Consider the following 14,457-nt stretch of genomic DNA (forward strand, 5'->3'; position numbering starts at 1 on the left):
GCTAAGTGAATGAGAGAAAAGATGAAGGGCAGAGTCCAGGATGACAAAAGTGTAAGATATGATAGAATTGGCTTACTTTAAATTTTCAAAAAGAGCTATGTCGTAAAGTTCTTTTGAAGCTATTGGACTGCTCGAAACAACATTGTGAAAGTTTAGGTTGTTTATGAAGAAAATCTGCCTCGTCCACATAGAGAAGGGAGAGTTAGTTCTCTAGATCTGTGCTGACCAAGCTGGTAATCATTAGCCACATGAGGCTGTTGAGCATTTGCAATGTGGCTGGCGTCCCATGTTAAAATGATAATATATTGGATGTATTGAATTGAACATATTAAAATTAATTTCATCTGTTTCTCTTTACTTTTTTAATGTAGCTATTAGAAAATTTCAAGGTAAATATGGGGCTTGCATTTTATTTCTGTTGGACATTGCTGCCCTAAACTCTTATCTAATGGGAGAAAGACTCAGGCCTTTCTTGAAGAGCTTAAGTTGAATACACTTTAAAGAAAATTCTAGTCAAAAACTGAGATACTGCAAGCCTGGATTCACTGTGAAACCAATGGAAACTTGATAATGAACAGTTTCACTGTTTTGATACCATAGTTAAATGTTAATTTTGATTCATTTTAATTGAGTCTTTGCACTGTACCTGCTTCTGAGCTGAGATTAGGTATAAAGGATAACTTTTCCTTGTTATTTTCTGTCATACTATTTATCATTTTAATTTGATTTTTAAGGAATCAAGTAGTTATCTTTCCTTACTGTTGTCTTCACAATCAAAATTCACGTCCTTTATAATCTTGACTATTTGGGGGGAGTCCATAGACTGTGACCCATAAAGACCATAGAAAAGTAGACATAATTTTTTTCTTTTTTTACAGCAGCATCCAAATATACCAGGGCTAATAACAGGACGGAAAGGGACCGAATAGAGCTCCTCCAAGATGTAGAACCTTTGGATTTTAATGCAGAAACATTCACTGATGATCCTCTTGAATCTGAACCAGGAAGGTAAGCTTTAGCTGTGTCATTTTGGCTCCAGTATTCTGAAATTTTAATAACATACAATTTGATGAGATAAGCATAAGGAAAATATTCTTTACTGCTAATAAAAACCATATTAATCAACTTTTGGTACCTTTTTATACCTTCTAATGCTTTTATATTTTAAAAATTATAGCATCCAGTGATGGTAGTTGAAATTGCTATCTCCATAAACTACTAGTGATATTATAAACAAGAAAGAATTAAAATTGGTAGAATCTGTGAAATTTATCGTATTTAGCAATAGCTACATAGCTGTGACTGGGTGTCAGACACTATCCTAAGCACATTAACCATAATACTGCATTTTATGATTGTAAATCCAATTGGATTTGAATCCAGAGAGGCTTAGTAACTCAACCAGAGTCACACAGCTTGCAAGTGGCAAAGTTGGGTGTTCAAATCCCAGGACTCTGGCTGTAGAATCTGTGCTTTTAGCCACTATGCTCTGTGAAAATGATTAAACAAAAGCAAAATATCATATGCATGAAAATATGCATGAATATCATACGCGTGAAGACATTTTTGCCTACAAATAGGAAAAACACTGGAATGTTTTATTTATGCTGAACAATTAAGAGTGATTATTAAATCTTCAATCCCATGATATATATATTCCCTTTCTGTTTACATCTCTCACCCTCTCATATGTGTATTCTAGGCTCCAGAAAAAGCTGTTGGTTAATTTATAATTAAGTAAATCCCTTGGGGTAATATCTTTGGAGAGTAAGTTTCTGCTTTCAGCTACTGAATAGATTTTACAAATTATGCTTACTAATTATGTAGCCACTTCCTTTTAATGTGTCCTTGTTTTTCTCTCCTCCTTTATTATTTTTGATGCCTCAGATCATTTCTTTATCCACCTTTCAGGTATCAGCCTGGTGGACGATACCTCTCAATGTCTCACAGCAGAATATTCGATGATGTTTAAAGTCTGAAAGAATTTATGGAACAACTAACCAAGATCAACACATCAGTTCAGTCTTTATGAACATATGTATGCCCTAGAATTTACACTGTACTCTTAATGAAAAGTGTCAAGACAAAAATGGCACTGAAAGTTAATCACATCTCAGTAATCATAGTTTATTGCCTATTGATTAGAGTGTCATCTTTTCTCATAGGATTTATTACCATTCCTGAAGTGTCTGCCTTAGAAGTACAGGTGTAATGGAAGGATTCAGTTCATGATAGAAATCAGTATATGTTGAGAATATGTAGTTCAGTTTGTTTCAGGTTAATTTTTTTCAGGAAAGTTGTTTTAAAGGTCCAGGAAAGCCATAAGTCATGACTAAATAACATCATACGTCTTATTGTTGTGATTTACATTTTTGCTGTTTCTAAAGAATATGTTAATCCTGTATTTCCCAAAGAGATGGAGACCACAAAACCCATGTCTTAAAACAAGGCTTACTTACCAGACATAACTGAATGTAGAAAGCTCTTTTTCACCTCTATATGCAAATTTTGGGGGTTTTTGCATGTATAATTAAGATGATACTTCAACTGACAGTGTTAGTATCTTCAGCATGTGTACTATAATCAGGTGATGTATTATTCTTTCAGTCTTTGGTAGAAACTGGAAATTATTTTACGCTTTTGGTATTGCTTTGTAAAAGATTTTCATTTCAGGGAGAAATGTTCACCTTTATCATTTAGCATATTGACTTACGTGTTGATCATTCCACTCAAGGAAAATCTGAAGCATTAATGGTAAATAGCAGGTGGTTTTTTTTTAAAAGCCAAAGAGTCCCATAAAAATTCTCTAATTTTTAAAGGTGCCTATTTATGCTTTTTGAAAAATAACATTTGGTTATTAAAAGGTAAAAAAAATAGTTATTATTAACACCTAAATTGTGGTTCATATTTCAATCTTTTTAAATTTTTTTAAAATTTATTTTTGTGAGAGAGACACAGCATGAGCAGGGGAGGGGCAGAGAGAGAGGGAGACACACAATCTGAGGCAGGCTCCAGGCTCTGAGCTGTCAGCACAGAGCCTGACGCAGGGCTGGAACACTGGAACCATGAGATCATGACCTGAGCTGCAGTCGGACAACTGACTGAGCCACCCAGGTGCTCCTAAATGGTGGTTTATAGAGTGGAAATGTGCAATAACTTCGTTAAACATGCTTATTATTTAAAAAAAAAAATTAACTTTTGTGTTTAAGCCAAAGTTACGTATTGCATTTTAAATCATCAGTGTTTTATTGCACAATGAATACTGTACTGTTGAGCACAGCATGCTACAGGAGTTTTTTATGTCCCTGAAATGGTTGCAATTCAGAGACCCCTGCTATGGATTCACCCAGTGGTGACTGTTCTTGAGCTTGCCCACGACAGTCTCAGGTTAACACCTGTTAATTCTGTGTAATTGTTAATTGTGCTCACTTTCACTCTTAGATATCCCAGTTTGAAAATGAATTCTATAGTCACCCTAACAATATGATTATATGTTTCTTGAAGGTAATCCTCCCTTGAATCATAATTTTAAATTTTTTATTTTGCTGTTAGTATTACCATGTAATTTTTTTAAAGACAGTTCTATGCAGATACTGAAAGGAGTAGTATATCATCCTAATCTGATTTTTTTTCAATTTTTATGATCTTTGAGGTTAGGTCCCCTTTAAAATAATTATAAATGGATAGATTTTATTCTCAAAGGTCTCAAAAGTCAAAGATCATTTAGACTGCCCATTTGAGAACACACACAACCTTTCATTGTAAAGTGTGGTTAGTGAGCTATGGGCCAGGAGCAGAGATAATTCAGTACTGTTTGTAGTTTCATGATCGACCATTGAATACCTTGGGCAAATTATGTAACCTTTCAGTGCCTCAATTTCTTCATTTGTGAAATGAAGATGATACTTGCTATTTACCTACTGATCTACCTCACAAAACTATTGTGAGGGTATTCAGTTGATGTTTGTATGCTGGAGTTAAAAACAAAACAAAATAAGTTGTTAGCTGTGCTATTTTTCCTAGTGGTACTTGAAGGTGTTGGGTGGAGAAATGATCAGCCCAGAGAGGGGTTCAGTTTCTTATTATTACAGAGAAGCTTATAAGTCCCCAAAGCAAAACAGTTTTTAGAATAATTTATCAAAAGTCCTGTGAAAATAATATTTTTGTATTTTTCATCTTTGGGTTTACCCTGAAATATTTTCCTCAAGTATAATGTTGTTTCTCATCAGGTTTTGTCGTGAAACCCAGATGCTGTAGGAGAAGTAGAAGCAGAAAAAGAGAAGAAATTATGCAGTCACTTCTGTAACTTATAATGCCCTAAAATTGATAGGAATATGTAGGGGAATGTACTGCTTTCCTTTATTATTAAAATTGTTATGATTATAGTAATTGAAGTATATGTAATACTTCACAAACAATATAGCTCCCTTTGTGACTTTTTGTTACTCTCCAAATGATTTTTGGTTGTTTAAGTGATCTAGACTGTTCAACTTTTTAAGCAGAATTTATCTTACAGGATTTTACGGCGTTACCTGACTGGGTAAATTTGAGTTCATAAGGTAATGATTTAACCCCTGAAGAATAAAGAGTTTATTGCTGGAGAACTAAGTTAATATTTGTTAAGCCACCTTGTGTAAAAAACTGGAGTACGAACAAAAGTCTTCTTTTGGGGGAAGCGTATGCAAAACATTACTGCTAAGTTCAGATACTGTAAATGCAGAGTAATTTCCTGAAGAATTACTTCTGACAATTAGCTTTTGATGTCTTTCTTATAAAATAATAGATAACTGATTACACTTTTAAAATTATTTTTGTAAATAATCGTTAGGTAAGGATATTCAGTAAACCAGTAATTCAAATAGCCATTGCAGAAAATAATAATTAATAATTTATTAATTTCATGAATCACCTGTAAGTTGCTAATTAACTTTTGTTACATCAATAGAGCATTTTTATAAAAATCATTATTAAAATAAGACATAAGGGATAAGCCTAATTACTAGAATTTGCTCTTTCCAAATGAATACAGGGCTGTGGAATAATTGCAACACAAAAGAGGCCCTCATTTCACAAGAGTGGTAAGAGCTAAATTAAAACTTTCAAGGATTTTCCATTTATAAAAAAAATAGATTGGAAAATTAGACAACCCATACCATCAAAAAATGCTGTGAGTTGATTTGTTGTTTTTTTTTTTTTTTTAAACATTTATTTATTTTTGAGACAGAGAGAGCATGAACAGGGGAGGGTCAGAGAAAGAGGGAGACACAGAATCTGAAACAGGCTCCAGGCTCTGAGCTGTCAGCACAGAGCCCCATGCGGGGCTCGAACCCACGGACCGTGAGATCATGACCTGAGCCGAAGTCGGACGCTTAACTGAGCCACCCAGGCGCCCCAGTTGATTTGGTTTTGAATTCTATTCGATTAGAGTATCACTTCTGAAATTTACACTGGTTGTGTACCCAAATGAAATTAAATGTGGAGAGGAAAGTCGATTTGTGTTTTTTTTTTAAAGTATTCTTCAGCATACGAATGAAAGAAGTTAATTTATGTGCAATAACAAACCTCATTTTTTATCTTGTAATAGATTCAGGGAATGTTCTTGGTTGTGTATTGATTACCATCTTAAAGGAAAAACAAACTCTCCCTTATTATAATTTACACTGTTCAGTAATGTTGAGTTTTGTACTTGTGATTTGAATGGACCATGACTGAAAATCATAAGGATAAGTGTATTTGCACTAAAAAGGCAAAACATGTCCCTGAAAGATCTTAACATACTTGAATCTCTGAAGTGTAATGGATCACATTACATTAAATTCTAAATGTTGAGAAGTAAATAGATTTAGAGTTTTATCTTTCCTTTCTTTACTTCCTCCCTTCCTCATTCCTTTTTTACCTGAGGCCTCTCTTTATAGTGTGATTTTTAATGTACTGACAGATTTTTCTTCTGTTTTGTGTACACAGTTGTTTCTGATGATCTGTACACTCAAAAGGAACTAGTTCTGATGCCAGATCCCACTACTTGAATAGCAATGTTGCACCTAAAGTAGTGAAACAGATTTTTCTAGACAACTAAGCAGCATCTGAATGTGAATGTGATGTAAGCTGGCTTGGTGTGTTGTCTTTAGGTCACTAAGGAGGGCACTTCATTAAAATGACTTATTTTCAGTGTAATGTTTTGGCATAAAAATGGATTTCCAAAACCAGTGATTGTTAAAAACAAAACAAAACCCCCAAAAAGATTTAGAGCCTTGAGGTATCTTTTTATGAAAAGAAACTCATAAATAACCTACATCGTTGGCAAAGTTTTCATTAGAAGAGGTTGGAACACTACATGAGGGTTTACAGGAGGCCTTCTAAAATATGAATTCCTTCGATGTAGGGTACTTCTTCCCAAAGGACTTTTTTCCTGCTCAGAGAGCTGGAAGACCAAGGCGTGTCATCCCCTATCCCAATTCCTGAGGACCAGGTCCTGTGATCATCTCCCCCAGCAGAGCAGGCACGAGCCTTGCCCCGTCTGAGTCCCATCAGTGGGAGCATGACCTCACCTCTAATTCCTTTCACGCTCAGCCTGGTCTTCCTAAAATTTTATTGTCAAAAGATTTGTCTGTTGAGGTTGATTGAAACCTTGCTGTAATTTTTAATTTGTTGATAAAGCAAGAATATTGGCCTGTTCCTCTTCTCATTGATATTCTAAGAGACATTTGTTTTTAACACACTCCCTGGGGATAATCAACTTTTTTTTTTTTCCTCCTGAAAATCTTTTCCTTTTGTGGTTATCTTGATCTCCCGTCATTCTCTAAAATATTTTTTCTGTACTTAGTGCAAAAGAGTAGAAAGAGTGGTTTACTATGGCAGACATAATGTAAGGGAAAGTCATAATTTATTAATCTGACTATACAACACAATTTTGAATTGATATTATTGATAAAAATCGTATCAACCTAGTCACTTAGAGCTGTTTGTCTCAAAAGAGTGCTGGCTAGCATCTTCCTGACTTAGTACACCAAGTTGTAGGGGAGAGACTGTGTATTTATTTTATTAAAAGCAATCCAATGGATTTGTTTTTGTCCATACTTTAAAAACAGCTTGAAGGATTTTTCTCATCTTAGAAGGTAGAGAACATGTGGACGTGTCTTTTAAATTACTGTAATCTAATATATATTTATAAATTATATAGCATTGAAACAGAGCTCTAATATTGATGTTGTTACTTTCTGATATTTAATTTTTATAAAATGTTTTTCTAGTAACTAATTGTAGTGCTTTTAAGTAGTTTAAAAATCTTTCTCAAATAAGTTCTACCCACATCCTGTTTACTTAGGGCAGTATTCTGAAGTTCAGTCCAGTGTGAATTTGAAATATTCCTTCATCCCTTCAGTGTCTTTTTATAATTAACAGTACCCAAGCAAAGTATACCAAAAGCTCAATTCCTGTGTTGCATTAATAAAGTGCTTGTTCTTTAATTCAGTGGGTTAGGGGAAATGGAAGATAGGTTTTTCTCAAGTGTGCATCTGATAATTTTTCTAAATGTTCATTATGTTGATTTTTGGTGCATGATGCCAAATTTATCTTTAATCAGCCATTACTACCTGATATGTAATGACAAATGTTTTCCTATCTGACCAATGGGTTGTGGATTTAACTATTTTTCTCTGCATATTCTCACTACATTTTCAAATATGTATGTGGAAAAAGCTACAAAGTGCTACCTATACGTGAGTTAGCATCTTTGGCCTTATCTGTGCATAATGTTCTCTCAGTTTGGTTTTGACAAACTCGTGGACTTGCAGTTGCTTTGTAGTATTTTAACTTATTGTGATGTAATGAATTTTTTGAAATGTTTATTTGATTAGCTATTAAAATATAGGAAATTATGTAGCTTTGCATGAAATAAAGTACATTTCTACAAGTTCCTAAGAATTTTGCAGATTATGCGTTTGATTTCATACCATCTTTTCATACTATCCTAAGAGATTAAACTCTTAAGGAGCCTGAATCTTTCTTTGTTTCTTACAAATATATTAACAGGTATTACAAACAAAATATTTTAAGATAAATAATTAAATGTACTTTAGGTTCTACATTACTTTGTCCTGTGTTTATAGTTAAAATAAGTAATTGTGTTTAAAAAAAAATTTTTTTTTGACATTTATTTTTGAGAGAAAGAACATGAGTGGGAGAGGGGCAGAGAGAAGGAGACTCAGAATCTGAAGCCGGCTCTGGGGTCTGAGCTGTCAGCACAGAGCCCAACATGGGGCTCAGACCCATGAACTGTGAGATCATGACCTGAGCCAAAGTTGGTTGCTAAACCTAAATTTAGGCGCCCCTAAAATAAGTAACTGTTATAAAAATTAGAAGTCAATGAAATTTAAAGCAGGAAAACAATAAGGAAAATCAACAAACCAAAAGCTGGGTGCTTGAAAATATCAAGAAAATTGGTGAAACCATAGCTAGGCTGAGAAAAGAGAGTTGTTTTCCTTTATAAATTGAAGTTTGAAATTAAAATGCCATTTAGGAACAAGACAGGGATGCCCACTTTCACCATTGTTATTTAACATAGTACTGGAACTCCTAAACTCAGCAATCAGACAACAAAAAGTAAAAGGACATACAAATCACCAAGGAAGAAGCCAAACTTTCACTATTTGCAGATGACATGATACTCTATGTAAAAAACCTGAAAGACTCCACCAAAAAATTACTAGAACTGATACGTGAATTTAACAAAGTCGCAGGATATAAAATCAATCTACAGAAATCTGTTGCATTTCTATACACCAATAATGAAGCAGCAGAAAGAGAAATTAGGGAATCAATCCCATTTACAATTGGACCAAAAACCATAAGATACCTAGGAATAAACCCAACCAAAGAGGTAAGAGATCCGTACTCTGAAAATTATAGAACACTTCTGAAAGAAATTGAAGAGGACACAAAGAAATGGAAAAGCATTCCATGCTTGTGGATTGGAAGAACAAATATTATTTAAAATGTCTATACTACCCAAAGCAATCTACACATTTAGTGCAATCCCTATCAAAATACCACCAGCACTCTTCCCAAAAATAGAACAAGCAATCCTAAAATTTGTATGAAACCACAAAAGACCCCAAATAGACCCCAAATAGCCAAAGCAATCTTGAGAAAGAAAAGCAAAGCTGGAGGCATCACAAGTCCAGACTTCAAACTACAATACAAAGTTGTATTCATCAAGACAGTATGGTACTGGCACAAAAACAGACATATAGATCAGAAGAACAGAATAGAAAACCCAGAAATGGACCCACAACTATATAGTCAACTCATCTTCGACAAAGCAGGAAAGAACATCCGATGGAAAAAAGTCTCTTCAACAAATGGTGTTGGGAAAACTGGACCACTCTATTCACACAAATAAATTCAAAATGGATGAAACATCTAAATATGAGACAGGAAACCATCAAAATCCTAGAGGAGAACACAGGTAGGAACTGCTTTGACCTTAGCTGTAACAACTTTTTACTAGACACAACTCCTGAAGCAAGGGAAACAAAAGCAAAGATGAACTATTAGGACTTCATTCATTAAGATTAGAAGCTTCTGCACAGCAAAGGAAACAATCTACAAAACTAAAAGGCAGCCTACAGAGTGGGCGAAGATGTTTGCAAATGATATATCTCATAAAGGATTAGTATCTAAAATCTATAAAGAACTTATCAAACTCAACACCCAAAAAACAACTCAGTTAAGAAATGGGCAGAAGACATGAACAGGCATCCAAAGAAGACATCCAGATGACTGACAGAAACATGAAAATGTAAGCTGGTGCAGCCACTCTGGAAAACAATGGCGATTTCCCAAAAAGTTAAAAATAGAAGTACCCTATGACCCAGTAATTGCACCACTAGGTATTTTACCCAAAAGATACAAAAATACAGATTCAAAGGCGTATATGCACCCCGATGTTTATAGCAGCATTATCTTATTTATTTATTTAATATAATTTATTGTTAAATTGGCTTCCATACAACACCCAATGCTCATCCCAACAAATGCCCTCCTCAATGCCCATCACCCACTTTCCCCTCTCTCCCATTCCCCCCTGCCCCATCAAACCTCAGTTTGTTCTATTTAAGAGTCTCTTACAGTTTGCCTCCCTCCCTCTAGGTTTGTAACTATTTTTCCCCCTTCCCTTCCCACCCCCCCCACCATGATCTTCTGTTAAGTTTCTCAAGATCCACGTATAAATGGAAACATGGTATCTGTCTTTCTCTGACTGACTTATTTCACTTAGCATAATACCATCCAGTTCCATTCACGTTGCTGTAAATGGCAGGATTTCATTCTTTCTCATTGCCAAGTAGTATTTCATTGTATATATAAACCACATCTTCCTTATCCATTCATCAGTTGATGGACATTTAGGCTCTTCCCATAATTTGGCTATTGTTGAAAGCACTGCTGTAAACATCGGGGTACATGTGCCCCTATGCATCAGCACTCCTGTGTCCATCCTTTGGGTAAATTCCTAGCAGTGTGCTATTGGTGGGTCATAGGGTAATTCTATTTTTAATTTTTTGAGAAACCTCCATACTGTTTTCCAGAGCAGCTGCACCAGTTTGCATTCCTACCAGCAGTGCAAGAGGGTTCTTGTTTCCCCACATCCTCGCCAGCATCTGTAGTCTTCTGATTTGTTCATTTTAGCCACTCTGATCAATGTGAGATACCAGTGGTATCTCAGTGTGGCTTTGATTTGTATTTCCCTGATGATGAGTGACACTGAGCATCGTTTCATGTGTCTGTTGGCCATCTGGATGTCTTCTTTGGAAAAGTGTCTATTCATGACTTCTGCCCATTTCTTTACTGGATTATTTGTTTTTCGGGTGTGGAGTTTGGTGAGTTCTTTATAGATTTTGGACACTAGCCCTTTATCCAATATGCCATTTGCAAATATCTTTTCCCATTCCATTGGTTGCCTTTTAGTTTTGTTGATTGTTTCCTTTGCAGTGCAGAAGCTTTTTATCTTGATGAGGTCCCAATAGTTCAGTTTTGCTTTTAATTCCCTTGCCTTTGGAGATGTGTCAAGTAAGAAATTGCTGCGGCTGAGGTCAAAGAGGTTGTTGTTTATAGCAGCATTATCAACAATAGCCAAACTGTGGAGAGAGTCCAGATGTCTATCATCTGATGAATGGATAAAGATGTGGTGTATATATGTATACACGCATACCCACAATGGAATATTACTCAGCCATTAAAAGAATGAAATCTTGCCATTTGCAACGACATGAATAGAGCTAGAGTGTGTTATGCTAAGCAAAATAAAATCAGAGGAAGACAAATACTCATGTGGAATTTACAACGTGAACATAAGGAAAGGGAAGGAAAAATAAGATAAAAATAGGGAGGCAAACCACAAGAGACTCATGTATAGAAAAACAGAGTTGATGGAGAGAGGTGGGTGGGGAATGGGCTAAAATGAGTGATGGGTATTAAGGAGGGCACTTGTGATGAGCACTAGATGTTATATGTAAGTGATGAATCGTTAAGTTCTACACCTGAAACCCATTTTACCATCTGTATTAAATAGAAGTTATTTTTAAAACAATTTTAACATTCATTTTTCAGAGACAGAGACAGAGCATGAGTGGGGGAGAGGCAGAGAGAGAGGGAGACACAGAATCCGAAGCAGGCTCCAGGCTCCGAGCTGTCAGCACAGAGCCTGACACGGGGCTCAAACTCGTGAACCGCAAGATTATGACCTGAGCTGAGGTTGGACACTTAACGGACTGAGCCACCCAGGCACCCCTGCATTAAGTAGAACTTAAATACAAGTTTTAAATAAAAAACAATACCATTTATACTAGTCCTAGCTAATGCAATTTAAGACAAGTAAAGGCAATAAAAGATACACAGATTTGGAAGGAAGAAATGAAGCTGTCTTTGTTAGCAGATGACATGGTGTCTATGTAGAAAATCTAAAAGAATTGACAAAAAAAGCCCTCCTGGAATAAGTGATTATTATAGCAAGTTTGCAGGGTATAAAGTCAATATGCAAAAGTCAGTCACTTTCCCATATAGCCAATGGACAAGTGAAATTTAAATTAAAAACACAATACCATTTACATTAGCACACCCCAAAATGAGCTATTTAGGTATAAATCTGACAAAGTATATATGAGATGTATATGAGGAAAAGTACAAAACTGATGAAAGAAATTAAAGAACTAAATAACTGGAGAGATTCCATATCATGGAGAGAAGAGTCAACACTCTCAAGATGTCAGTTCTTCCCAGCCTATAGAGTCAATGCAATCCCAATAAAAATTCCAATAAATTATTCTGTGGATATTGACAAACTAATTCCAAAGTTTATATGCTGAAGCAAGAGACCCAGAAAAGCCAACACAATGTTGAAGAAGAACAAAAGTCAGAGAATTGACACTACCCAACTTCAAAACTTACTATGCAGCTACAGTAATCAAAACATTGTGGGATTGACAAAAGACTAGACAGATGAGTTAAACACAATAGAAAGCCCATAAATAGACCCACATATAGACAATTGATCTTTGACAAAGGAATGAAGGTACTTCAATGGAGGAAGGATAGTCTTTTCAGCAAATGATGCTGAAACAACTGAATAGCCACATGCAAAAAAAAAAAAAAATCTAGACACTGCTGACTTTACATTTTTCACAAAAATTAACTCAAAATGAATCATAAATCTGAAACTGTAACTAAACTATAAAACTTCTAGAAGATAACAGAAAACAGGTGGCTTTGCGCTTGGCAATGAATATATATATCACACCAAAATGTGTATGTGCACAAGAAAACATACAAGAATGTTCATAGCAGCATTATTCATAATAGCCTCAGCCATAAACAGTTCAATATACAGAATAGATTTATTTATCCAACATGATGGATATGTACATAAAAAACCAAATGAAAATGAGTTAATTGCAGCTATGCAACAACATAGATGAAACAAAATGTGTATCAAAAGGTAGACATGAAAAAGTAATATAGTGTGATTACACTCAGACAAACTTCAAAAGCAGCCAAAACCAAGTATAGTAAAAACATGAATGCTTTGTAGTAAAACCATAAGAAAATTAAGGAAGAAATAACCATAGATGTTAGACTATTGCTTAACTTTGAGGAGGAGGAGGAAGGGATTAGTGATTGAAGTGCAGCGCAAGAGAAGCTTCTGCATTGCCTGTGTTCTCTTTGTAGAGTGGCACTTATTTTTAAATATTTACTGATTTTGAGGAGAGCCCAAGTGGGGATGGGGGCAGAGAGAGGGGAACAGGGGATCTGAAGTGGGCTCTGCACTGACAGGCTGACAGCGGAGAGCCTGATGTGGGGCCTGAACTCAGGAACCATGAGATCATGACCAGGGCCAAAGTCAGACACTCAACCGACTGAGCCACCCAAGTGCCCCTGTAGAGTGGCAATTTTATAGGTGTTCACTTTCTAATGAATTGTTGAGTAGTGTTGAGTAGTTATGTGTGCTTTGCTATATGTGCATTTTATTTTGTAATGTTAACATCTTTAGAGAGAATTAAATTATATAATTTACCATATAAATTGGGAGTGGGGGAAGCTGCATTATAGTGTTCTAAGCTCATGGTAACATGCAAAAGGAATGAAGATATCGCTTAAGCTAGACTTTGTTAAGGATGCATGCTATAATCTCTCTGGTCGTCATTGAAAGAATAGAAATAGGAAATAGCTTCAAATACAAGAAAGTTGGAATGACCAAAAAAAAAAAAAAAAAAAATCCAATTCAAAACAGCAAAAGGACAAAAACAGGCAAAAACTAAACTTTATTGTTTAGAAATGCACACATAGTTGGGCACATTGTAAAGTCATGTGAAGTGATTTAAGTCAAAGTAGTGCTTCTGGGAGGAATGGACATTCAGGGGTATAGCTCAGAGGGGCTTAGGGTTACTAAGGGCAACAAATTTCTTCACTTGGGTGTTTTTTACAAGCATGTCTCTACTTATCAACTATATACATTATACACTATACACAATATACATTTGTATCATGTGCACTTTTCTGAATGTCTCTATTTCAAAATGTAAAAGATTTTAAAAAGTCAGTTTCTGTAAATCACATTAAGTTTAAAACAGCAAAATCACATCATCATCTCAAATGCTGAAAACATTTTGATAACATTTATATATTTTTAAAGTCCCATTTTTTAAAAGAACATTTTTTTTGATAAGGGATGAGTATCTATATATGTATATATACACATGTATACATATAAAGAGGAACCTAAAACTACTGCAGATATCATCCTTAATGCTACAGGCTTTACCTTTGAGATCCAGAACAAGCCAAGGATGCCTACCATCAGCACTTCTATTCAGCATTGTATGTTCAATAATTATAAGACAAGAGAAATAAAAGGCCTAAGGATGAGAAAAGAAGAAGGAAACTTTTATTTATCTTCATTTTGAT

General features: G+C 35.1%; 1 protein-coding gene across 5 annotated transcripts in view; it reads left to right on the forward strand.

Moving 5' to 3' along the window:
* LMBRD2 (LMBR1 domain containing 2) overlaps positions 1 to 7,920 on the forward strand; it is a 48,575-nt gene extending 40,655 nt beyond the window's left edge. The window contains exons 17-18 of one of the 5 annotated variants that reach the window (XM_043599875.1): positions 879 to 1,008; positions 1,912 to 7,920. In XM_043599875.1, the coding sequence (XP_043455810.1) occupies positions 879 to 1,008; positions 1,912 to 1,972 (191 nt within the window). In that variant the 3' untranslated portion in view covers positions 1,973 to 7,920. Of the gene's footprint in view, positions 1 to 878; positions 1,009 to 1,887 lie in introns of those variants that run through there. The other 4 variants (XM_043599866.1, XM_043599857.1, XM_043599883.1 and 1 more) reach the window with 4 other exon arrangements.
* The last annotated feature ends 6,537 nt before the right edge of the window (positions 7,921 to 14,457 follow it).

Source organism: Prionailurus bengalensis, chromosome A1, assembly GCF_016509475.1.
Source record: "Prionailurus bengalensis isolate Pbe53 chromosome A1, Fcat_Pben_1.1_paternal_pri, whole genome shotgun sequence".
In the NCBI taxonomy this organism is placed as follows: domain Eukaryota; kingdom Metazoa; phylum Chordata; class Mammalia; order Carnivora; family Felidae; genus Prionailurus; species Prionailurus bengalensis.